The following is a 26,683-nucleotide window of genomic DNA, read 5'->3' as shown; positions in this document are numbered from 1 at the left end:
GGTGTTTAATAACTGGAAGGATATGAATAAATCCTTTTGTGACTACTTTACATAAAATTATACTCCCCAATATCCTTCTACTCTATTTTAGTTTTCTCCATAAACATTATCAGCACTGAAATACTGTATGGTTTAAGGAGCCAAGCTGACTGGGTTTAAAATCAAGGCTTTGCCACTTTATTATTCATGTGTCCTTGGGAAAATTACTTAACCTTTATGTTTAAGTTTCCTCATTTGAAATGGAAGAAGTACCTATATCAAAGGGTTATTGAGTATAAACATTTAAAGTACTTAGAGCAGTGTCTTATGCACACTTTCTAAATGTTTGCAGCTGTAATCATCATTATCATCATAATTATCATCTAACATCCAAACCTCATGATAGCAGCCACTTAATTTTGTTCTCTGCTTTATTCCCAGGAACCACAACGATGTCTGACACATAATAGGCTCTTAAAAATTGTTAATAGATACATTACTGGATAGATTGCATAAGTGACTCAATTTTTGCAGTAATGTCAGTTTGAGAAAGATCTTGACCGTTGGCCAACCTTCAAACAGACCTGAATAGTTACAGGTGCTAGGTCATAGATAAAAAAAAAAAGGAATAATTTTTCAGCATTATTAATTATTTTTGAAGGACAGAAATTTGAAATAGGGCTGTTAGACTACAGAAAAGCTTTATTCATAGATCTGGGATTTGGACACATGTTAGGCAGATGTTATTTTAGTTGTATGTAGATCTTTTAAATCCTAGAAGTATATCTTATACTTTATTTGGCCTAACCTGGTAGAGTCACAATGCAGTGGTTTCTAAAATTAGACAAGAACTAATACAATTTCTAGACTGTAAATAGTTCTGTGTGATTTTTGACATCAGAGAGGCATAAGTTACAAGGATTATATTAGTCTAATTGATGCCAGAAATTAAGTTATTTTAATCCTTTGAAATGCTTATTTGTGTATTTTTTTTTTTTTTCTGTATCGATAGTACTTATTTGCCTGTCATCTATACATAATCATGGTTTTGCTTCTTCCTTTCCCATCCTTATACCTTTTATTTCTTCTTCTTCCATTATAGATTGAGTATCCTTTGTCCATAATGCCTGGGACCAGAAGTGTTTTGGATTTCAGATTTTTCCCCATGTTTCTGAATATTGACATTATATTTACCAGTTCAGCAACCTAACTCATTGAGCATTTCCTTTGGATGTCATGTTACCAGACATGGGCTTCTGATTCAGACCTTAAGAGAGGGTTCTTGGAACTCACTTAAGAAAGAATTTGAAGCAAGTCCACAGAGTAAAATGAAAGCGAGTTTGTTAGACAAGTAGAGAAACAAAAAATGGCTACTCCATAAACAGAGCAGCAGCATGGGTTTCTTGACTGAGTATACTTATGGTTATTTCTTGATTATATGCTAAACAAGAGGTGGCTTATTCATGAGTTTTCTGGAAAAGGGGTGGAGAGTTGCCAGAAGTGAAGATTTCTCTTCTTTTTAGACCATATAGGGTAACTTCTGGATGTTATCTTGGCATTTGTAAACTGTCGTGGCGTTAGTGGGAGTGTCCTGACATGCTAATGCATTGTAATTAGCGTAGAATGTGTAATGAGGATGACCAGAGGTCTCCATCTTGGTTTGGTGGGTTTTGGCTAGCTTCTTTACTGCATTCTGTTTTATCAGCGGGGTCTTTGTGACCTGTATCTTGCGATACCAGTCCTGCCAACCTCCTGTCTCACCCAGTGACTAAGAATGCCTAACTTCCTGGAAGTACAGCTCAGCAGGTCTCAGCCTTGTTTTACCAAAGCCCTATTTAAGATGGAGTCACTCCGGTTCAAATGCTTCTGACAGTGTCAGCGCTCAGAATGTGTTGGATTTTGAAGCATTTCATATTTGGGATGCTCAACCTGCACTACATCAGTTAGGCCTACCAGATTGAGTAGAAAGCAGTGGTAGCAGGCATCTTTGTCTTCTTTCCAATCTTAAAGGAAGTGCTTTCAACATTTGACACTTACATATGAGGTTTTCCCTAAGTATTTTTACAGGTACCCTTTTTCAGATTAGGGATGTTACTTGCTAGTTCTGGTTTATTGAAGCTAAAGGGAATTGAGATTTTGTTGCTACTCTTTATACATCTCGTCAATTGGTTATGTAGTTTTTCTTCTTTATTCTATGAATGAGATGAATTACAGTAACCTATTTGTAAATATTACATGATTTAACTTTCTGAGGATAAGCCCAACTTGATCATGATATATAATATGTTTTGTATATTGCAGGATTTGGTTTGCTGTTATAATATGCTCATGAGTGAAATTAGTGTGTAATTTTTCTTTTAGACTATTTTTGTCTGGTTTTGGTGTCACGGTAAATCTAACCTCATAAAATAAGTTGAATATTCCTTTTCTGTCTATCCTCTTTATGAAATTAGAATCCTTTTTAAAATTAGAGTTATCTATTCCTTGAATATTTGGTAGAATTCATCTGTGAAATTAACTGACTCTCGTGTTTTTCTTGTAAGATTTTAAACTATGGTTAAAATGTATTTGCTGACTTAGAACTATTCCTGTTCTTTCATTACTCTTGAGTCCATTGTGGTAAGTTTTAAATTTCTTGAGTCAGTTTTAGCAAGGAATTTATTTCATCTAAGTTTTCAAATTTGCTTGCATAAAATTGTTTATTTCTGTTTAATCCCTGCAGTATCTGAGATTATGTGCCCACTTTTTAAAAAATTCTTAACATTTCTTACTCTTCCCTCTCCCGTTTTTTTCTTAATTATTCTTGTCAGACATTTATATTATTGTCCCTTCATATAATTCATTTTGGCTTTGCTGTTTCTCTTATGAATTTGTGTTCTTTTTTCACTAATTTCTGTTCTTTATCATTTTCTTCTTTTTACTTTTTAAAGATTTATTCTGCTGTTTTTCTTCATTTCAAGTCTTCAAGTATTCTCTAATTTCAAAACATATGAATGATGCCAATTTAAAATTGATCCTGCTCTGTCACGCAGGTTAGAGTGCAGGGATGTGATCATGGCTCACTGTAGCCTTGACTGCTTGGGCTTGAGCGATCGTCCCACCTTTGCTTCCCGAGTAGTTCAGATTACAGGTGCATGCCATCACGCCCAACTAGTTTAGTCAGGGTTTCTCCATGTTGCCTAGGCTGGTCTAGAACTCCTGGGCTCTGGGATTACAGGCGTGAGCCACCATGCCTGGCCTGAAGTCTGAGTTTTAAAGTTGAGAATACAGAGAGGATTTGTGACGTATGTGTGTGTGTGTGCGTGTGCGCGCGTGTGTGTATGTGTGCCTGTAACAGTTATCTCAGGGCACAACAAGCCTGTGACCACTTTAAACGCATTGTCAGGCTTGAGGTGTTTGGGACCACATACATTCCATGAATTTGCGTTGAGGTGATTCATTCTTGAAGGATTTTTTTAATAAAATTTTTTTGAATAATTTTAGATTTGTAGAAATATGCAAAGATAATACACAGAGTTTCTGTATGCTCTATATCCTGTTTCCTGTAATACTAACATTTCCATTTCCATGGCGCTTTTATTAAAACTAAGAAACCATAGTACTGGCCAGGCGTGGTGGCTCACGCCTGTAATCCCAGCACTTTGGGAGGCCGAGGTAGGTGGATCACCTGAGGTCAGGAGTTCCAGACCAGCCTGGCCAACATGGCAAAAACCCGTCTCTACTAAAAGTATAAAAATAGCCAGGCGTGGTCGCACATGCCTGTAGTCCCAGCTACTTGGGAAGCTGAGGCAGGAGAATCGCTTGAACCTGGGAGGCGGAGGTTGCAATGAGCCAAGATCGTGCCACTACACTCTAGCCTGGGCACTAAGAGCAAAACTCCGTCTCAAAAAAAAAAAAAAAGAAAAGAAAAAGAAACCATAGTACTAACTAAACTCCAGACTTTATTCAGATTTCCACTAAGTTTTTCTTTTCCACAGTCCCATCTAGAATACCACACTGCATCTAGTCATATGTCTCCTTTGTCTCCTCTGTAACAGTTTCTCAGGCTTTCTCTATTTGTTATGACCTCTGTGGTTTTGAGTACTGATCAAATGTTTTTGTAGAACGGCCCTCAATTTGAGTTTCTCTGATTTTTTTTGTAATTAAACTAGGGGTTTGTGGGAAAATACCACAGAGGTGAAATTGTTTTCTCATCACATGAAGTCAGAGTGAACATAATATCAACATGATTGACCTAGTGATGTTGACTCTGATTGTGTGGTTAAGGTAGTACTTGCCAGTATTCACTACTGTAAAGTTACTATTTTTTCCTTTCCATTCAGGGAGAGATTTTATTTTCTTTCAACCCACACTGGCTAGAGACGGATAAGTTTCCTTATAGTCTTCATCTGTGACTTAAGATTTATATCTTTCAGAGCAGTCTGGGTATAATAAGCAAAAAAAAAAGGGTTTGTGTCTTATTTACTACAGCTTTTGGAAGCCCGCTTTATATTGAATCTATTATTAGCTTCCTTTCTGTGGGCCTTGGGCTTTGTCTTCTGTCCTCTTCAACCCAGTTGAAGCTCAGAGTTCTGAGCGCTCTGCAGAGATCCGCAGGGCTAAAGCTGACTTTAGCTCCCTGTGTTATGCCTTCTTGCTTTTTGGACAACCCAGTGAATTATTTTAAGAACTTTTCTTTTGTTGCTGTTGTTTCTCAATTTGTTAGTTATTTCTGTTAGGGTGTCTTAATCCGGTGTACTGTCAACAACAGAAGTTGATAACAGGTTTGTTTTGACATTGATTTGAATATATTTTAAATGTTAAAGCTTGTGTTGGAGAGACTATACATGTTTAGTATAGAAAGCATAATACTTACAGTCCTTCCCCAGGTACCCCCAACCCCCAGCTCTTTTTGAATTTCTGTGATTTAAGAATACATACTATTTTTTCTGCTTTGGTTGCCCATTTCTGCTTTATCACCTTAAGCAACACCTATTAATTCTAAACTCTACTCAAATCTTTTCTTCTTTGTGCCTTCCCCTGCCCCCTTCCCCACCACCACATAGTTAAGTTTCTTCTGGGCTGCCATAATACATTCTTCATAATAAAATTTACCACATGGCACATAATATCAATGCTTAGATATTGTGGTAGATATCATTACTGTACACTGCTATTCAGTGTCCCTTCCTGCAAGAAAATTATGCTTTCCTACCTTTTCAAAGACTGACTTAGCCATGAGACCTGTTTTGATTGATTTGTTACCATGGTATATCCTAAATTCTTCTTAATTGATACACACACCTATTCCTCAGCTTGAGGACAAAAACTATATTCTAGTCATTGTTATGTTCTTAAAGCTGTCAAATTAATTTTCCTAAAACATCTTAGATTATTACATATTCTGTAGGAAAGTTGCATTATGTAGTACAAAGAGCACTGTGGTTTGGAGTCAGAGACATCCAGATTAAATTTTCTGCTTCATTGTTTACCTGGGTTTTTGGTGAATTTCAGATTCCATCATTTTAAAAATGAGATACCTTGTAAAGTTGTTGGGAATATAATATATGTAAAGTATCCAGCACAATAGACATTCAGAGAATATTCTTTCCCATTCATGTTCCTTCTTCATTGACTATTGAATCAAGCCTTTAAAATCACTTTCTTCTGCTTTCATTAATTTAGTCATTAGATATTTATTGAACTCCTGCTATATGTCAGGAATTGGACAGTGAGAAGTGGTGAACAAGGCCTAGTTGCAGGCTACAGTCCAGTGGCCTTTAATTCTCCTTCCTTATCTCCAGCTATTGTATTGATACTTCAGGGTCACTGCCTACCATCACCACCACATCCTTGAAATTTTTGCCTAAGCTGCTCCCCGTATCAAAACAGGGAAAGAAAAATCCAGAAATGATTTCTCCCACGTGATTTTTCAGAGCACATTAGTGATATCTATTTGTATTTTATATGTTGTATTCTACCATAGCCAGTTCTGTAGTGTTTATGTACATAATATACATATTCAGGTTCCTTTTTTAGGTTTTAAGCTCTGTGAGTATTGGAACCTCATTTATCTTTGTATGACTCATAAATCAGTGATTGAAATTATAGAAGTAATTAACAGTATCACTCCTTCAAAGGCGTTTTAGAAATTTTGTAGAGGAATTTTTGTTTGTCATAATGATTTTTTTTTTTTTTTCTTTTCTTTTTTTGAGGCAAGACCTCACTCTGTCGCCCAGGCTGAAGTACAGTGTGCAGTGGCATGATCACAGCCAGCTCAGTGCAGCCTCAACCTTCCAGGCTCAATTGATCCTCCTGCCTGAGCCCACCCCAAGTAGCTAGGACTACAGGCATGCGCCACCATGCCTGGCTAGTTTTTTTTTTTTGTATTTTTTGTAGAGATGAGATCTCCCTATGTTGCTGAGGCTGGTCTCGAACTCCTGTGCTCAAGTGATCCACCCACCTTGGCCTCCCAAAAGTGCTGGGGTTACAGGCATGAGCCACTGTGCCCAGCTGTTTGTCACAGTGATTGGAAGGTGCTAGTGGAATTAGTAAGGAGAGGCCAAGAATGGAAGATTTCTTTCAGTACTCACAGTAATCCCTCAAAATAAATAGTTGTCTCTAGATGCCATAGTGTGCATGCACGTAGTTCCAGCTATTCAGGAACTGAGATGGGAGGATCACTTGATTCCAGGAATTTGAGACCAGCCCGAGCAACATAATGAGACCCTATCTCTAAAATAAATAAGTAAATAAAATAGTTTTTCTGAGTTCCACATAAATTTCAAATGTTCTTCCAGATGTTTAATGTAGGTGAAAAACTTATTCAGAATGTCTGAACCTAGAGCCTAAGTCTTTATGTATAAACAGTAGGGTTTTTAAAATACAATTTTAACATATACTGAGTTTTCCTGGAATGCATTTATCACCTATATAAATAAAGGAAATATTGTACTTTGCTTTTTTTCTGAACTTTACTGTCTTGGTCAATATTTAAGAAAATTGCATCACCAAAGACAGTATCACTCATGGTGTATGGTGTTTGAGTCACCAGTAACACAACTGTACTAGTCTGTTTTGTAGCTGTTAAATTTAAAATGATTCTGTATGTAGGTGTGGACATTGAGTTTTAATTCATTGTCTCCTTATATCGTGCGCATGTATTTACCTCTAGAAGTACATGTTATTTCTTTTTAAAATATAAATGACTTTCCTTTAATTTCTCCTGTATATTTCAATTAGAGCATTATATTAATGCTTTAAAATTGTGTGTATGGATATGTTATATTATCTAGGTCTTTTATTTCAGGATTTAAAAGAGGGCATTGCAAAATATTAGTTATAAAAAGTGATACAGGTCTACTGGTTTATGGCTTTTAGAGTCTGGCAAATGCAAAATTTGCTTTTAAAAGATATATTTCATCTTTATTGAACATTAAACTCTTATGTTCAGGGAAAGTGTGTATCACAAATATCCAGACAATTTAAATAGAATTAAGTTAGATGAAAGCACTAAAAATTTGTTACAAACCAGAGAAAGGAGCATATGTAAACTTTATTAAATTTACACAGACACAAATTGTTATATTTTTAAAATCTCTAATACAATATAACAGACTGGTTAATGACTGAGAATCTCCATTTTTTTCTTTGTGATAGTGTATACAGAACTTTAATTTTTTCTACATTTAACTCTTGTTTTATGTGGATAATGTTATTCTTGTAGTTTTAGTGATTTTAGTTTATATTCTTTGCGTCAGTTCTTTGGGGTCAGCAATGAATTGTTCTTGTTTAGATACTGTTAAGTGTAGTTTTTGTTGCTGATTGTGTAAGATATATTTTACAAACTAGCATACAGAACCACATGGCTTTACTCTGGTATGATACATGTTAGTTCTTAATGCCTTGTTTTCAGCAGGAATAGGATTATGTTGTATCTTACCATTGCCTTTTTTGGACTATTTCATAGACAGAACTAGAAATTCTAGTTATATAAAGCTGTTCTAGCACAGACTGGAAAGTAGGTCATTGTGACGGAGTATACTAAACCGTCCACTGGTTGCTATAGCAATGACCTACTTTAGGAAAATATTTCTGTTGATTCATGCTGAAGTCATCTTTTGGAAGTGGTATAAGGAAGCTTACTGCATATAATTTTTAAAATAATAGCAATAGATAGTGATCTCCGGAGGAAAAAAACATCCTTAAAATGTTTAAAGTGAAGAAATATATTTTGTCACCTAGTATCTCTTCAATTTATTTTAAAGTGGTGCGTTCACTATTGTAATTAAATAATATGAGGACTGTGCTTCTATGTAGGCAGTGCAGTTATATGAAGGGATGTTATGTGGTGAGTTTTACTATCATTTGGGCTATTTAAAAAGCAATCCGTTGTATGTAGTTAATAGCATTATTAACTGAGCCTTCAAATGCGTGTAGCTCCAGAAAATAATATATATGCCAAATTGGAGAAGGTATGAAAGTATGTTCCTATTAAGATGATGTCATATGTATTTTCAGTGGAATATATTAAAAATAAATCATTCATTCAATATTGAGCGTCCCAGAGCACATGCATTTCTATTACATTAAGGTTGAACTTGGTGTGTTCCTTGGAACACACTGAATCTGAACTCTGACAGATCTAACCCTTTTTCCAGTTAAGGTTAGAGGATTGAGCATTAGATTTTGTATAGTTTTGAAGTAACATTATTCATTCAGCATTAAAAAGAAATCACACCCATCACTGAGTCAATACTTTGAACCTGGGCTGTTGGAGGTATTATCAAGGAAAAATTGTATGCTTAGAGATTAGTTGAGTCTTAGTTGCATTGTACTTTGTTTTATAATATTCATAGTCACATTGACCTTGCTACTGGGAAAGGTTTCCTTGAAATCGTAGTTCAAAGTCACATTCAGATGAAGTTATGAGTTCAAAGTAATTCTATATACAGATATAGGCATCCAGCTAATTCATGTTTTCTTTTGTCATGCCCAAGTATTTACACATAGAAATGCATGGGGTGTTTTTAAAAAAAAAAAAAAAAAAAAAAAAAACAGGAATTATTCTCAAGGGAAAATAAGAACTTCTGTTTGATACATATCTATCATGTACTAGAGACTCTACTAGATGATTTTATGAGGCTTCTAATCCTTTCAACAGTTATACAAGACATCCCTACTACATCATTTGATCCTGTTTCTAATCTTTTCAACAAATTATACAATGCATGTAATGAGATTTATTTGCCAAATATAGAAGCCGAAATATAGGTTAAGAAAACTGTATTTAGAGCCAGGCCTGATGGCTCATGCCTGTAATCCCAGCACTCGGGGAGGCTGAGGCAGGTGGATCACCTGAGGTCAGGAGTTCAAGACCAGCCTGGCCAACATGGTGAAACCCCATCTCTACTAAAAATACAAAAATAATTAGCCAGGTATGGTGGCATACTGCTGTAATCCCAGCCACTTGGGAGGCTGAGGCACAAGAATTGCCTGAACCTGGGAGGTGGAGGCAGTGAGCTGAGATCGTGCCACTGCACTCCAACCTGGGCAACAGAACAAGACCCTGTCTCAGAAAGAGAGAAGGGGAGAGACTGACTTATTTTGAAATCCATCAGGAGGAGGTTTTATTTGATTGATTGATTGATAGATAGAGAGATAGATAGATAGATAAAATGAGATAAATTTTTTTCATCCTCTGAAGGACGTAATGTACCTCAGAGGTTCAGAAGATGTAGAAGTGACTTTCAGCTGGAAGATTTAAGGTTAATGGGATATGAACTTAAAGGGATGGGAATTGGGAAAGGTATTCCAAGCCAAGGAAAGGGCCTGGAGCACATTCCAGGAGATTGAATGTGTGGTGAAAGAGAAGTTTGATTTGGTGTGAGAGAAAGGGGTGTGAGGTAGGAAATCAGCCTAGAACCCTAGGTTAGTAGCCAAGCAAAATAATTTGTTGTGTATTGTATAGGGAATGAGTCACTGAAAACTTTTGTATAGGAAGGTGTGCCTCATGAAGATTTGGAATTGCATATGAAATGAATTAGAATGGAGAGAGATTGTTAGTAGGCAGATCTATTTTAAGGCATTGCAGTAAATACAAGCAAGAGATAATATGAACTAGAATTATTGTAGCAAAAATAGAAGTGAAAAGGAAGGAGAACACTAAAAAGTAATAAATAATATATAATTGTACTTACTGTGGTCAGGCACTATTCTAAGAGCTTCACATAGTTAATTTACTTAATTCTCACGAACAATGCTATGAGACAGGTCCTATTACTGTCCCAATTTTACAGATGAGGAGACTAGATAGGACTTTTCAGGATTGATTTAAGGATAGTAATTTGTTGATAGACTTGTTAAATTATAGGACATCTGTGCAATGGAGTACTATGAAACTATGAAAATTGGTGCTGTAGAAGTATGTCCATTGCCTCAAAAAGATAATTCACCATGTATTAAACCAGAAACATATGTAGCGTATCTCGCTTTTCTTCTGCTTTGAAGAAATGTATGCTAATTATCAATTTTTAACTTTTTTATGAAGTTAAAAAGATGTGTTTGTTTCTCTGTTTCTCACCCCTGTCTCAAACCCCCACTTCCTAAGGGGGAGATATGATTAATAGCTTGGTAAGTATTTTTCCAATTATTTTCTTGTGCACATATAAACAAAAGTAGATACATGCAATGTAAATTTTATTTTATGAAAGTAATATATGCAAGTAGTTTTAAAAGCCTTATAACAAAGAATAGCATCATAGTGTGTTCTACTTAGCCTTCTCTTTTGCTTTTCTTCTCGGATCTTTTCTACTTAAAATATTTGGTTACAGAGTACCTATATTTTTTAAGTTCTTCTGTTTTTTTAAATCTGTGTAACTTTTATGTGAAATGAGAGATGTAAATTGTATCTGTGGAAGAAGAACACCATACTTCAATACAGCTTTTAGTCCTTTGTTTCATGAAGTACCAAAACAAAATTAATTCTTAGGTTTCAAAACTTTTCCCATTGCAACACATTACTTTAGTCCATATCATTCTGTGCATTTGTTTGGTTCATATAATGTTTATTAAGGCCAGGCCTGTGATGGTTCATGCCTGTAATCCCAGCCCTTCAGGAGGCTGAGGTGGGAGGATGACTTGAGGCCAGGAGTTCGAGACCAGCCTGGGCAACGTGGGGAGACCCCCCCACCCCACCTCTACAAAAACTACAAAAATTAGCTGGGCATGGTGGCATATGTCTGTGGTCCCTGTTGCTCTAGAGGCTTAGGTGGGAGAAGTCAAGGCTGCAGTGAGCCATGATTGCACCACTGCATTCCAACCTTAGCAACAGAGCACAATCCTGTCTCAAAAAAAAAAAAGTTTATTAAAAGCATTAAGAATGCTTATTCAGCCTATTAAGAAAGAGAAAAGTTATTAATTAATTATTAATCATACTTAGTTCTGCATTTTATGAATTAATCATGTCCTTTGGGTTTATTTCTTTTCCCATCTACTGTCATGGAACTCTTGTACCACATAGAATCGTTTGACCAAAAAGTTGAATATGGAGAACTCTTGCTGTTCTCAGTTCTTCCTCATTTCTGGTGGGGAAGATTTTGAAACTAATGGTGCAACAGAGATTAGGGGATTATTATTGCCTTAGATTACCCCTCCAGGACATTTAAGTTTTGTACTGTTTCAATTTAAGAAAACTTAAAATTGCTAGTTCTTTCAACTTCTTAATTTTTGATCTGTGTAAAAACTTTTTGATCTTTGTTCTGTCTAGTAACTCTTCTTGCCAAGCAAATACATAAAATTAGATGCTTCCCAATAAACGTTTGTTACCAGACATGATAAATTATTCATAGTTGGAGATAATTTTATTAAACTCCGATGCTTTTATATCACTATCCATCTAACAACAACAGTCTTCTCCCCTGAAGTATTTGTACATTGGTAGTGGTGGGTTAAGGTGGGGATCAGGTGTTAGGGAGGTGACTGCAAACCAAGGCAGAAAAGGGATGTGATAAAATATAAATGTGGGGATAGAAAGGATTGCTTCCTACTTGGAAACTCATGAGACTTCTTAAGGTGTAATGGTGGGATGTCTTTAACATCCTCATAAAAATATAGCACTGTGACTCTTCAAGCTGTGCTCCTAAAGAGGAAGAAGTGTCAGACCTGATTAGTGTACTTATGTCACTAATAACTACAGTTGTAAAAAATCAACAAGACTTATTTGGTGAAACGATGGGATCGGAATCAATAAAGAGAACAAAATGATCTAGACCAAGCAACTTTTTAGAACAATAATCTGTCCAGTAGAACTTTCTGCAATGATGGAAATGTTCTGTAGCTATACTGTTGAGTATGGTAGCCACCAGCGATACATGTGGCTGTTGAGGACTTAAAATGCAGCAAGTGTGACTAAGGAACTGATTTTTAAATTTAACTAACTTAAATTTAAATGGCTACATGTGGCTTTTGGTTACCATATTAGATAGTGCACTTATAGAATATGCATTTCCCTGCTTCTTAATCACTCCTCTTCACAAGTAAGACATAATCACTATTCTGAAAGACCACGTGGCCTGTGGAAAAGACAAATACTTAACCTTAAGATCAAGAACATAAAAGAAGCAAAATAGGAAATAAGATATGTCCAGCTGAAAAGAACAGAATCTAGATGAAAATTAACATGAGTCAAATAATAAGATTGGACCTTCCATGGGTGATGCCTCTTTTAAATTTGCTCTTGGGGAATATTCCATTTCTTCACAACAGAAGATGCACAGTAAGCAGTCTCCTGGTACTGTCCCAGAATTTTCGTAGATATCTGTCATGTGTAAGCCTTGTTACTACTTACTTCATTGAAAAAAGCTATAATCTCCACCCCAACTCCATGAAACCTTTTCTTATTTTTAGAAGTTAATCTGGCATTTTCTATACTCAGAGAATTAATAACCACCTAATTTGGCATCTACTTATTATTAGTTTCTTTTTTTAATAAATTAGAAACTTGAAAATGGGCATTATGATTTCAATCTCTTAAATGATTACAATATTACAAAAAAGTACTCATATTCTTTTTTTTTGTCCCCTCAGATTCCTTTTTACCATGATATTCTTACCCACTTGCTTATTCATTACATAGGATGTTTCTGGTATTTTCCCCCCAGTAGAAGATATTCTAGATTTTTCAAGTTTTTCTTTCTATATGAATAGCCATTTTCATGTAGAAAGTATTTCATCAAGTTTAAATAATGAAACCAATTTCTTTAATTGCTTTGATACTTTATATATTTTTATGTTCACAAATTAAATTTTTGCTAATAGTCACTTTTACTTAATGAAAATTAGTGATTTTATTCAGTATTTCATTAAAATACTAGGTAATTTGTGCTGTAATTTAAAAATATATATTAGTATGGTTTTTGGAAAAAGTAATTTATATATCAAGAGGTAATAAGATGATAGGTTGGCATTTCAACTTTTAGAATAACATGATTTTGTAATAATTTATATCTTCTAAATATATATTTTTAATAATTTAAATAATATTTTCTTCTCTCTAGATTTTTGCTTCAGTGTCTTGAGGATCTTGATGCCAATCTACGAAAATTAAACTCCCGTCTGTTTGTGATTCGTGGACAACCAGCAGATGTGTTTCCCAGGCTTTTCAAGGTAATTTGAAAAATATTTGCATAAAACAATATTTTCTCGGAGAATATTACATATTTGGTAAATAAGGTTTTTTGGCTAATTTAAGGTGTAGCGAATATAAGTATTTTCAAGTAAAAATTTTGTGGGTTTTTTTTTTCTTTATTTAAGGAAAAAGCTATACGTGGTAAAAATCAGACAGTGGGAAAATAGTTTACAATGAAAAGTTCAATCTTTCTTCTACCTTAAACTGCTAGTTCCCCTCCCAGAAGCAACAACTACTACCAGTTTCTTATGTATCCAATTCCAGTTTCTTGTGTATCCAATTAGAAATATTCTTTGCATAAAAAAGAATTTTTGTGTGTGTGTGCATATTACACACACACACACACATCCATGTGTTTGTGTCTGTGTTACTATCCCCTTTGTTAAAAGTTGAAATGAGACACTATACACGCCATTCTCTGCCATGCTTTATTCACATAACCATACGTTTTGGAAGTTGTTCCATCTCATTTCCTCAGTCTTTCAGATGACTTCATAGTATTCCATTTTGTAGATGGCTATAATTTTTTAAACTAGCTTTCTACTGAACGTTTAATTGTTTTCTCTATAGGCCTTTTGTTAATACAAATGCCACTGAACATACTTATCCACGTTCATGCATCTTTGCTCACATGGGCCAGTACATTTGCGAGATAATTCTTAGAAGACTTTCTGGGTCAAAGGGTTGTAACAATGGACATTTTACCAATAATACAGAATTTGTAGTGCTTTTTTTTTTTTTCTTTTTTTGAGATGGAATCTCGCTCTTATTGCCCAGGCTAGAGTGCAGTGGTGCGATCTCGGCTCGCTGCAACGTCTGCCCCCTGGGTTCAAGTGATTCTTCTGCCTCAGCCTCCTGAGTAGCTGGGATTGCCAGCGCATGCCACCATGCCTGGCTAATTTTGTACTTTTAGTACAGACAGGGTTTCACCATGTTGATCAGGCTGCTCTCAAACTCCTGACCTCAGGTGATCCACCTGCCTTGACCTCCCAAAGTGCTGGGATAACAGATGTGAGCCACCGCGCCTGGCACTGTAGTGCTTTTTAAAAAACTTAGTAGGAGCTTACAAATCTTTAAAAATGTTTAAGATCCCTAGTCTTATTTCTTCCCATTTTTCCAAATGAAAAAAATTAGGCCTAGAAAGTAAATGAGTTGCCCAAAATCATACAACTAGCTCATGGAAATGCCCAGACCAGAAACTGAGTTTCCTCATTGCCCTTTTTATATTCATCCCTTCCTGTTTATTACTGTATTAGTCCATTCTCACATTGCTGCAAAGAAATATCTGAGACTGGATAATTTATAAAGAAAAGAGATTTAATTGGCTCACGATTCTGCAGGCTGTACAGGAAGCATAGTGGCCTCTGGGAATGCCTCAGGAAACTTAACAGTCATGGTGGAAGGTGAAGGGGAAGTGAGAACTTCACATGGCCAGCGCAGGAGGAAGAGAGAAGGAGTGGGGAGGTGCCACACTTTAAAAAAAAAAACAGATCTTGCAAGCACTCACTCACAGTCAGAGCACCGAGGGGGAAAATCTGCCGCCATGATCCAGTCACCTCACACCAGGCCCCACTTCCAGCATTGGGGATTATAATTCAACTTGAGATTTGGGTGAGGACATAGATCCCAAACCATATCAACTACTATTAGACTTCATAAATGTGTATCTGCTTTTTCTTGAAGCATTTGATTCATCAGATTTTGAAATAGGAATGTTTCTATTTGTATCTCTTAATGTAGAAGAGAAAACTCCTTTCTGTGAATGAGAAGATCAATCCCCAGTGCTGGGAATCAAATTAACATTACTTAGCCCTTCTTTTTTTTTTTTTTTTTTTTTTTTGCTTGTATGAAAGACACATTTAATGTTAGTGAAAATTTACATTCATTAAAGAGTGTTCACAACTGTAATACATCGAGTTAGAATTTAACCTAGGTATTTGGGAGAGTTCTAACAAGAAAGCATATCAGAAGCAATGATAATAATTTATCAGCAACTCATGAGTGTAAGAGTGTGTGTGGATAATTGTTTCAACCCTATCTCTAAATCTGTTTGGTATAAATAAAATGAATCCTAAGTGGAGTTGTCTTTTTTTGTTTGGGGCCAGGGAGACAGAGTTTTGCTCTGTTGCCCCACTTATAGTGCAGTGGTGCCATCGTAGCTCATCGCAGCCTCAAACTCCTGGGCTCAAGTGATCCTAGGACTACAGAATTGAATAGCTAAGACTGCAGTTGTATACCACCATACTTGGCTAATTTTTTTTTTTTTTTTTTGGTAGTCTTGCTGTGTTGCCCAGGCTAGTCTCAATCTTCTAGCCTCAGGCAATCCTCCCTCAACCTCCTAAAGTGCTGGGATTACAGGCATGAGCCATAGCACCTAGCCCTAGTTGCTTTAAAATAACAAAATTCTTATTTACTTGTTTTGAACCAACGTTTTTCAAACCAGCAGGTGTTCATTGTTCTGAGATTTCTTCTGCCTAAAATAGCACATTATTGGGCCAAACTATCTTCTGTATTTAAATGATGTCCTATCTTATCAATTTGGCAGAGGGGAATGGGTTTCCACATGGGCCATAATATACAAATACATGGAACACATACATATACATATAGTACTTATTATTTTATTCTGATTTTTTCTTTAGCTGCATATAGTAGTCTGTATAAAATGCCATTTATGAAAACTTCCTTTTAGATTTATTTACCATATCTAGAGCCATAGAGGGAATTAATTCCGTTTTTATTGAATTAATGTTTTGATTTTTACTTTTTGCTTATAGGTTCAACATGCATGTGTTTTTTTAAAAAATAAAAAAATTTAAAAAAAAAGGCGGAAAGGATATACAATTAAAAACATATCATCCCCCACCTTCACCATAACCATCAGAACCAAGTTTCTCTGAGGGAGAAGATTCTTCTGTCATTAACTAGCTGAGTCACTTAATTAGTGTCTCAGGTCTTAATATGGTTCTAGTACAGCAAGTAGTGGGATTTTTAATAGGTAATTAATCTGGTTTTCCACATTGGAGGTAAGGCTAGTTTAGACCTGATAACAGTGCCCTTAGTTAATTGGGATAGTTGTGGCAGTGGCTCCAGTACTGATATCTCCCCTAGTATGTATCTTTCTTCTGTGTCATTCACTCAATTTATTCTGTTTATAAGGAGTAGATTCAGGAATGGGTCAGAACATTTTTATACACACATAAGTAAACACATATATGTCTAATAAACTATCATCATTTTTTCTGGTGTTTTTTTACTTAGTTTTTTTTCTAAGTTAAACTTGGACTTAATATAGGCTAACAAGGTGACTTTTTCTAGGCCCTGCAGAAACTTCTAATAAGGAGTGTAAATTATTGGTTTTAGAGACTAGGTGCATAATTAATATCTAGATTTTTAAAAAACATTCTCATATCTGTTTCTTTTTTAAAATTATTTCTGTTTTTTATTTTTTTTTTTGAGAGAGTCTCGCTCTGTTGCCCCAGCTGGAGTGCAGTAGTGCTGTCTTGGCTCACTGCAACCTTTGCCTTCCAGGCTCAAGCCCTTCTTGTGCCTCAGCCACCCAAGTAGCTAAGATTATAGACATGCACCACCATACCTTGCTAATTTTTGTATTCTTAGCAGAGAAAGGGTTTCACCAGTTGACCAGGCTGGTCTTAAACTCCTGGCTTCAGGATCCAGGAGTCTCCACCCGCCTTGGCCTCCCAAAGTGCTGGGATTACAAGCATGAGCCACTGTGCCTGGCCTCATTATATCTAAGAAACAGAGACACATGGCTAAAGTCTATAGATGGCCATACTGAAGCATTATAAAATGTTTTGTTCAAAATCACAGAATAAAAGAACATATAAAGCCACCATTTTTCAACAGTAAAATTTATATTATGCTTTTTTAAGTTACTTTGGATCTTGCTTTATTAATTCATGACACATAATTGATAGAATGTATTCAACAGATACTGATTGAGTGCCTGCTATATACAAGGCTGTGTCCGAGGTACTGGAGATACAGTAGTGAAACAAACAAAAAATTTCTTTTTTTTTTTTTTTTTTTTTTTTTTTTTTGAGATGGAGTCTTTCTCTGTCGCCCAGGCTGGAGTGCAGTGGCCGGATCTCAGCTCACTGCAACCTCTGTCTCCCGGGTTCAAGCCATTCTCCCGCCTCAGCCTCCTGAGTAGCTGGGACCACAGGCGCCCGCCACCTCGCCCGGCTAATTTTTTGTATTTTTAGTAGAGACGGGGTTTTGCCGTGTTAGCCAGGATGGTCTCGATCTCCTGACCTCGTGATCTGCCCGTCTTGGCCTCCCAAAGTGCTGGGATTACAGGCTTGAGCCACCGTGCCCGGCCACAAACAAAATATTTCTATCTTCGTGGTGCTTACACTGTAGTGGAAGGAGACAGATAGTAAACGTGCAATGTCAGGTGGTGATATTTGCTATAGAGAAGAGTAAAATGTGGGATAGTAAATGTCAAGGTGAGGGAAAGTTAGTTACTTTATATGGAATCATAGAAGGCCTCACTGATAAGGTGACATTTGAACAAACATGAAACGAGTGAGCCATGCATCTGGGGTGTGGTATATCATATCCACAATATTTTGAAGCTCTTTCCTTCAAGGTAGCGTTTATTTCCCTACCCCCTTTAACCTGACTTGCCCTTATAACTTGTTTTAACCAAGTGTCAAAGAAGTCATTGTGAATGCTAAATCCTAGGCCTTAAGCGACCTTTCAACTTCTACTTTTCCCCTCTTAGGATGCTCCTTCTATCATGTAAGAAAGCCTGGGGTAGAATATCAAACTTTGGGAGGCCACATACAGAGATTGGACCAAACAACAGCCAACATCAAAGTCTGAGATGTGTGAGTTTGACTATCTTAGGCACTCCAGCCCCAGCCAGGCTGCCAGTGAATTACAGCCTCATGAGCAGATCCAAGTGAAACCAATAAAAGAACTATCCAGTTACCTGACAGAATTTTGAGAATTAATAATTCCACTAAGCTAACTTAAACATGGGGAAGGAGCATGGAAGGCAGAGGAAACAGCAGTTAGCAAAGGCCTTGAAGTAGACATGTACATGATTTGTTTAGGGAAAACAAGAAGGCCAGTGTCTAGGGCGCAATGAGTGAAAAGAAGAAATGGCGTCAGAGAGGTGGCTGGAAGCCAGATCATAGGGCTCTATAATCATGTTAGGAACTTCAACCTTTACTCGAACTGAAGTGGATACCACTGGAGAGTTTTGAGTAGAAGAGTGACATGATTTAACTCATGATTTAAAAGAATTTCTCTGACTGTTTGTGGAGAATACACAGGGGGTTGGGAAGTATTGTAGAGGAAGAAGCAGAAAGATCAGTTAGGAAGCCGTGGCAGTTACTTAGGAATAAGATGATGATGACCAGGACCAGGGTAGCTATAGAGGTGTTGAGAAGTAGTAGGGTTTTGGATATATTTTTTAAGTAGAGGCTATAAGGTTTGCCTATATGTGATATATGAGAGTCAAGGATGACTCTAGGTTTTTAGCCTGGACACATGGTAGGATGGATTCCCATTTAATGGAGTAACAAAGACTATGGAGGAACAAGTTTAAGGGAAAAATAAGGAGTTCATTTTATAAATTTTTAGTTTGGGATGGCTTTTAAGCATCTTAGTGTACATGTTGAGAAGGCATTCAAGTCTAGTGCTCAGGGAGAAGTCTGGACTAAATTTAGGACTCTCCAGTATATAAATAGTAGTTTAGACCCTAAGACTAGAGTTATGAAACAGAAGGAAAGGATGATGGATGGATGGATGGAAATTTTTAGAGTTTTACTTCTTTGTATTTGGGTTATTTTGTGAGGTAGCTTAACATTTTTATGTAATTATACTGTTTAATTTACTGTCAATTTAAAAATAAATGCCTTCTCCTAGGACATATGTGATTTACAACTTAGTTTTACTATCAAATTTTACATTTCTTAATTATTTTCACAGTACATTAATTATGACTTCAGAACTAATTATGACTTTTTTTTTTAATTGGGAATGCTATTTCTTTTGTTTTGTTTTGTTTTGTTTTTGTTTTTGTTTTTTGAAACCAAGTCTCACTTTGTCACCCAGGCTAGAGTGCAGTGGCACAATCTCAGCTCACTACAACCTCCACCTCCTGGGTTCAAGTGATTCTCATGCCTCAGCCTCCTGAGTAACTGGGACTACAGGAGTGTGCCACCATGCCCAGCTAATTTTTGTATTTTTAGTAGAGATGAGGTTTCACCATGTTGGCCAGGCTGGTCTCGAACTCCTGACCTTAAGTGGTCTGCCTGCTTTGGCCTCCCAAAGTGCTGAGATTACAGGTGTGAGCCACCACGCCAAGCCAAGAACTTTATATTTGTTTAGTTGTTCATGTTATCCTTTCTGATTAACAGGTAATTGTAATACACAAAAATAGATACAAATATTAGTGCTTAAAATTGCCAAGTGCTTGAGCCTAGGAGTTTGAGACCAGCCTGGGCAACATAGTGAGACTCTGTCTCTACAGAAAATTCTAAAAATCAGCTGGGCATGGTAGCATACACCTGTACTCCCAGCTTCTCCAGTGGCTGAGGTAGGAGAATCACTTGAGCCTGCAAAGTTGAGACTGCAATGAGCCAAGATCATGCCACTCTAATCCAGCCTGGACGACAGAGCAAGACCCTCTCTCAAAAAAAAATTGCAAAGTGAATATCCAGTTACTCAAATGAAAATATGTTGGTGCTATTTGCAGTCTTACTGTTAAATCCAGGTATTGAAATTTAAAGGTAACTACGTGTTGCTTAAAATAAAAACCTGCTCTTACAAGGAGATAAGCCTGGACAACATGCTGAGACCCCATTTCTACCAAAATTTTTAAAAATCAGCTGGGTGTGGTGGTGCATGCCTGTGGTCCTGGCTCCTCAGGAGGCTGAGGTGGGAGGATCACTTCAACCCAGGAGGTTAATGCTGCAGTGAGCCATATTCATGCCACTGCACTCCAGCCTGGGCAACAGAGCAAGACCCTGTCTCAAAAAAAAAAAAAAGAAGAGTAGCTAGGGACTTCCACCTCTGGTTAAGATGTAAAAACTCACAATAGATCATTGTTTCCCATATTAACAATGAGATGAAAGTGAATATGACACAGAATTATAGAGGTTTTTTTTTTTCTCTCTTATTTTGTTTGAACCCATTAGAGAATTGAGAAAACGAAGTCTCTAAAAGGCTGGGCATGGTGGCTCACGCCTGTAATCCCAGCATTTTGGGAGGCCCAGGCTGGCGGATCACAAGGTCAGGAGCACAAGACCAGCCTGACCAACATGGTGAAACCCCATCTCTACTAAAAAGACAAAAATTAGCCAAGCATGATGGTGCACACCCATAATCCCAGCTACTCAGGAGGCTGAGGCAGGAGAATCGCTTGAACCCAGGAGGCGGAGGTTGCAGTGAGCCGAGATTGCACCACTGCACTCCAGCCTGCGCAACAGAGTAAGGCTCTGTCTCAAAAAAAAAAAAAAAGAAACACAAAATATATATATGTATATTGACACACCAGGTTATATCCTAATGCTACACCATTCTATATAAGGTACTTGAGCATCTATGATTTTGGTATCCACAGGGGGTCCTGGAACCAGTTTCCTGCAGATAAAGGGAGGACTGTATATCAAAATTTACAGAATTCAGCTAAAGCAGTGCTTAGAGGAAAATTAATATTTTTTCTAAAATAATATTTCAATATTATATTAGAAAAGGAAAAATCAAGAACTAAGTTTCTACCTTAAAGATAGAAAAAGAACACTTTAAACCAATAGTAGGTAGTAGAAAGAAAACAAAAAATAAAGAGGAATGGGAATCAGTGAAATAGAAAACAATAAGAAAATCGGTATGCATTAATTAGTTTATTATTTCTTAGCGCCAAACCCACCTTGCCCTACTGTGTGATACTGGAGCTGGACACTGTAAACATTTCTCCTTTGCCAGCTGGCTAGATATTAAGCTTTATCAAAAGACATTGTTGGTGGTGCTCTGCAAGGTCACAGCAGGAGAGAACTTTTCTTCTTGATATACTTGTGCTTTTTTTCCCTGGGCCAGCAGATGAGTATGCAGGAGGGTCAGTAGCATTCACCTCAGCAGCCCTTCTGAACCAGCTGCAGCCTACATACACCCTCTGGTGAATTTTTGTGTAAGCCTACTTACACCCGCTGAGAAGTTTCTATGCCACCTGGTGGACAGCTTCTACAGATCGCCTCCAGTTAGCCCATACCTGCCAGGAAGTTTCTCAGCCAACCAGCAGGTTATTGGTATGAAACAGTTTTGGTCATTGCCCTCTGGTAAGTTTCTTTACAGGGAAGGTTGTGTGTTCCTGTGGCAGCACGCTCCATCCAATGACCCGTGAATCTCAGTGACTTAGTGGAAGGGAGCTTTTGTTAAGTTTTTTAATTAATTCCTTGCTTATTTTCCCTCCCCATAGAGGTGGCAGCTGCTTTCTGCAATTGGTACTTTTGAACACCTTAGAGCAGTACCATCTAACAGAAAGCATGTTAAATTTAAAATTTTCTAATAGCCACTTTAAAAAAGTAAAAAGAAACAGGTGAAATTAATTTTAATGATTTATTTAACACAGTATATCTAAAATATTCTGTATATAAGGAGTTTTAAAAAATATATGAAGTTTTTGAAATCTTGTGTGTATTTTATACTTCCAGCTCATCTTAGTGCCAGCTAGTCACATTTCAGTGCTCAGAAGCCACACGTGGCCCAGTGGCTACTACCTGAAGTGTAGCCTTATCTCCTGTTTTATTCCTTGTCATTGTTGACCACCTTTTAGTAGCTAACAATTACAATTCTTGATACAGGCATACCTGGCAGATGTTACAAGTTTGGTTCCAGACTACCACAATGAAGTAAATATTGCAAGAAAGCAAACATCACAATAAAGCAAGTCACAATTTTTTTGCTTTTCAGTGCATACATATATATAAAAGTTTTCTTTATACTATATTGTCATCTTTTCTGTGTACAGTAGCATTATGACTAAAAAAATACACATCTTAATTAAAGATATTTTGTTGCTAAAAATTACTGGTGATCATTTAAGCCTTCAGCAAGTCATAATCTTTTGCTGGTGGAGGTTCTTGCCTCACTGCTGATGACTACTGGCTCATCAGCATAGTGGTTGCTGATGGTTGGAGTGGCTATTGCAATTTCTTAAGACAGTAATGAAGTTTGCCACATCAACTGACTTCCTTTCACCAAAGATTTCTCTGTAGCATGCAATGTTGTTTGATAGCATTTTACTCACAGTACAACTTTGAAAACTGGAGTCAGTGCTCTCAAACCCTGCCACTGCTTCATCAACTAAATTTGTGCAATATGCTAAATCCTTTGTTATCATTTTGTTGATGTTCACAGCATCTTCACCAGGAGGAGATTCCATTTCAGGAAACCACTTTCTTGCTCATCCATAGAAAGCAGCTCCTCATCCATTCAAGTTTTATCATAAGATTGCAGTAATTCAGTCACATCCTCAGGCTCTACTTCTAGTTTTAGTTCTATTGCTATTTCTACCACGTTTGTAGTTCCTTCCTCCACTGAAGTCTTGAAACCCTCAGAGTCATCCATGAGGACTGGAATCAGCTTCTTCCAAATTGCTGTTAATGTTGATATTTTAACCTCCTCCCGTGAATCACAGATGTTCTTATTTGCATCTAGAATGGTGAATCCTTTCCAAAGGTTTTCAATTTACTTTGCTCAGACCATCAAAAGAATCACTGTCTGTGGCAGCTATAGCCTTACAAAATGTGTTTCTTAATAAAACTTGAAAGTCAGAATTACTCCTTGATCCATGGACTGCAGAACTGATGTTACATTGGTAGGAATGAAAACAATGTTAATCTCCCTAATACATCTCCATTGGAACTTTTGGATGACCAAGTGCGTTGTCTGTGAGCAGTGATATTTTTAAAGGGGTCTTTCTTTCTGAGCAGTAGGTCTCAACGGAGAGCTTAAAATATTTATAAACCATGCTGTAAACACATGTGCTGTCATCTAGGCTTTGTTCCATTTAAAGAGCACAGGCAGAATAGATTTAGCATAATTCTCAAGGGCCCTAGGAGTTTTAGAATGGGCAAGGAGAATTGGCTTCAACATAAAATCACCAGCTACATTAGCCCCTCACAAAAAAGTCAGCCTGTCCTTTGAAATTTTGAAGTTAGGCGTTGACGTTTTCTTCTTTTTTTATTTTTGAGACGAAGTCTTCCTCTGTCACTCACGCTGCAGTGCAGTGGCACAATCTTGACTCACTGCAGCCTTCGCCTCCTGGGCTCAAGTGATTCTCCTGTCTCAGCCTCCTGAGTAGCTTGGACTGCAGGTGTGCACCACCATGCCTGGCTAATTTTTGTATTTTTAGTAGAGACAGGATTTCACCATGTTGGCCAGACTAGTCTCAAACCCCTGACCTCAAGCATCTGCCTGCCTCAGCTTCCCAAACTGCTGGGATTACAGGCATGAGCCACCACGCCTGACCTGGCATTGACTTTTTCTCTCTAGCTGTGAAAGTTCTAGATGACATCTTCTTCCCATAGAAGGCTGCTTCATCAACACTGAAAATCTGTAGTTTAGTATAGCCACCTTAATTCATTATCTTAGATTAGATAGATCTGGATAACTTGCTATAGCTTCTCCACCCAGCACTTGCTGCTTCACTTTGTACTTTTAGGTTACGGAGACAGCTTCTTTGCTTAAACCTTATGAACCAACCTCTGCTAGCTTCCAACTTGCCTTCTGCAGCTTCCTCACTTCTCTCAGCCTTCACAGAATCGAAGAGACTTAGGGCCTTTCTCTGGATTAGGCTGTGCTTTAAGGGAGTATTGTATCTGGTTTGATATTCTATCCAGATCCCTAAAGTTGTCTCCATATCACCATTAAGACTGCTTTGTTTTTTTATGATTCATGTGTTCATTGGAGTAGGTAGCACTTTTAATTTCCTTCAAGAACTTTACCTTTGCGTAGACATCTTGGCTAACTGTTTGGTGCAAATGGCCTAGCTTTTGGCCTGTCTCAGCTTTCTTTCTCGTTTTTTTGTTTGTTTGTTTGAGACAGAGTCTTGCCCTGTTGCCCAAGCTGGAGTTCGATGGCTCAATCTTGGCTCACTGCAACCTGTAATCCCAGGTTGGGATTACAGGCACAAGCCACCATGCCCGGGTTTTTTGTTTGTTTGTTTTAGTAGAGACAGGGTTTTACCATGTTGGCCAGGCTGGTCTGAACTCCTGACCTCGTGATCCGCCCACCTAGGCCTCCAAAAGTGCTAGGATTACAGGCGTGAGCCACCATGCCCAGCCTGGCCTGTCTCAGCTTTCAACATGCCATCCTCACTAAGCTTATTTCTAGCTTTTGGTTGAAAGTGAGAGATGTGTGACTCTTTGTTTCACTTGAACACTTAGAGGCCCCTGTAGGGTTACTAATTGGCCTAATTTCAATATTGCTATGTCTCAGGGAATAAGGACCTGAGGAAAGGGAGAGAGAGATGGGGGAAAGGCTGGTTGGAGCAGACAGACCACACACTACATTTATCAATTAAGTTCACCTTCTTTTATGGGTGCAGTTCATGGCACCCCAAAACAATTACAATAGTAACATCAGAGATCTCTGATAAAAGCTGAGTGTAGTGGCTGTGGTACCTGTAGTGCCAGCTACTCAGGAGGCTGAAATGGGAGGATCACTTGAGGCCAGAAGTTCAAGACCAGCCTGGGTGATATAGTGAAACCACATCTCTTAAAAAAAAAAAAAGAGAAGAGATCACAGGTCATCATAGCAGATGTAATAATGAAAAAGTTTGAAATACTGTGAGAATTGATAAAACGTGTCACAGAGACACAGGTGAGCACATGCTGTTGGGAAAATGGCACCAATAGACTTGGTTAGTGCAGGGTTGCCATTAGCCTTTGATTTGTAAAATGCACAATATCTGAGAAGTGCAATGAAGCAAAGCACAATAAAATGAGTTGCTCTTGTAAATTTTTCATGTTCAAATTGCTGATATGATTTTTGTCTCCTGTTAGCAAAGCCAAAAGCTCATTCTTTGAAAACATTAATAAAATTGATAAACTCTTAACAATACTGATTAAGACAAAAAAGAAAGAAAATACAAGTTACCTGTATCAGCAATAAGAAAGAGGACCTCACTAGAGATTCTCCAAACTTTAAAAGCTTAGTAAAGAATATCGTAAACACTATAATGCCAATAAATTATACATCTGAGATGAAATGAAAAAAATTCTTGAAAAGTATAACTTACTAGAACTCTTATAAGAAGAAAAAGAAAACCCAAATAACCCTATATCTCTTAAAGAAATTGAATTTATAATGAAAAACCTTCCCATAAATAAACTCCAAGCCCTTAGATGGCTGCATTTTGAACTTTGTCACATATTTAAGAAGGAAATATTTCCTTCTTAAACTCTTTCAGAAAACAAGATTGAGATTACTTCCTAACTCATTTTATGAGAACAGCATAATCCTGCTACCAAAACCTGACAAGGAAAGTTTAGGAAAAAATTAAAAGTATAGCCAAGTGCCCCCCATAAACAAAGACTCAGAAATCACTAAATTGAATCTAGCAATATTTTTTATTTAAAAAAAGGTTTTTTTGTAAAGACACTATGTAGTCTCACTATGTTACCTAGGCTGAGCTCGAACTCCTGTGCTCAAGCCATCCTCCCATGTTGACTTTCCAAAGTGCTGGATTACAGGTATGAGCCACTGCACCTGGCTGTGAACCTGGCTGTGTGTGTGTGTGTGTGTGTGTGTATGTGTATGTGTGTATATATATACATAATTTTTCTTTTTTTTTTTTTGAGATCGAGTCTCGCTGTTGCCCAGTCTAGAGTGCGGTGGTGCAATCTTGGCTCATTACAACCTCCACCTCCCAGGTTCAAGCAATTCTCCTGCCTCAGCCTCCTGAGTAGCTGGAATTACAGGCACCCACCACCATGTCTGTCTAATTGTTGTATTTTTATTGGAGACGGGATTTCACCATGTTGCCCAGAGTGGTCTCAAACT

The 26,683-nt window shown here is 37.3% G+C and overlaps 1 protein-coding gene across 2 annotated transcripts in view; it reads left to right on the top strand.

The window, feature by feature from the left end:
- The window catches only part of CRY1 (cryptochrome circadian regulator 1), a 109,413-nt gene that overhangs the window by 62,253 nt on the left and 20,477 nt on the right, over positions 1–26,683 (top strand). For both annotated transcript variants that reach the window (XM_023195632.1, XM_023195546.1), the window contains exon 2: positions 13,515–13,623. In XM_023195632.1, the coding sequence (XP_023051400.1) occupies positions 13,515–13,623 (109 nt within the window). The remainder of the gene's footprint in view (positions 1–13,514; positions 13,624–26,683) is intronic.

Source organism: Piliocolobus tephrosceles, chromosome 10 (assembly GCF_002776525.5).
Source record: "Piliocolobus tephrosceles isolate RC106 chromosome 10, ASM277652v3, whole genome shotgun sequence".
Lineage (NCBI taxonomy): Eukaryota > Metazoa > Chordata > Mammalia > Primates > Cercopithecidae > Piliocolobus > Piliocolobus tephrosceles.
This window is presented reverse-complemented; position numbering and strand designations above follow the sequence as displayed.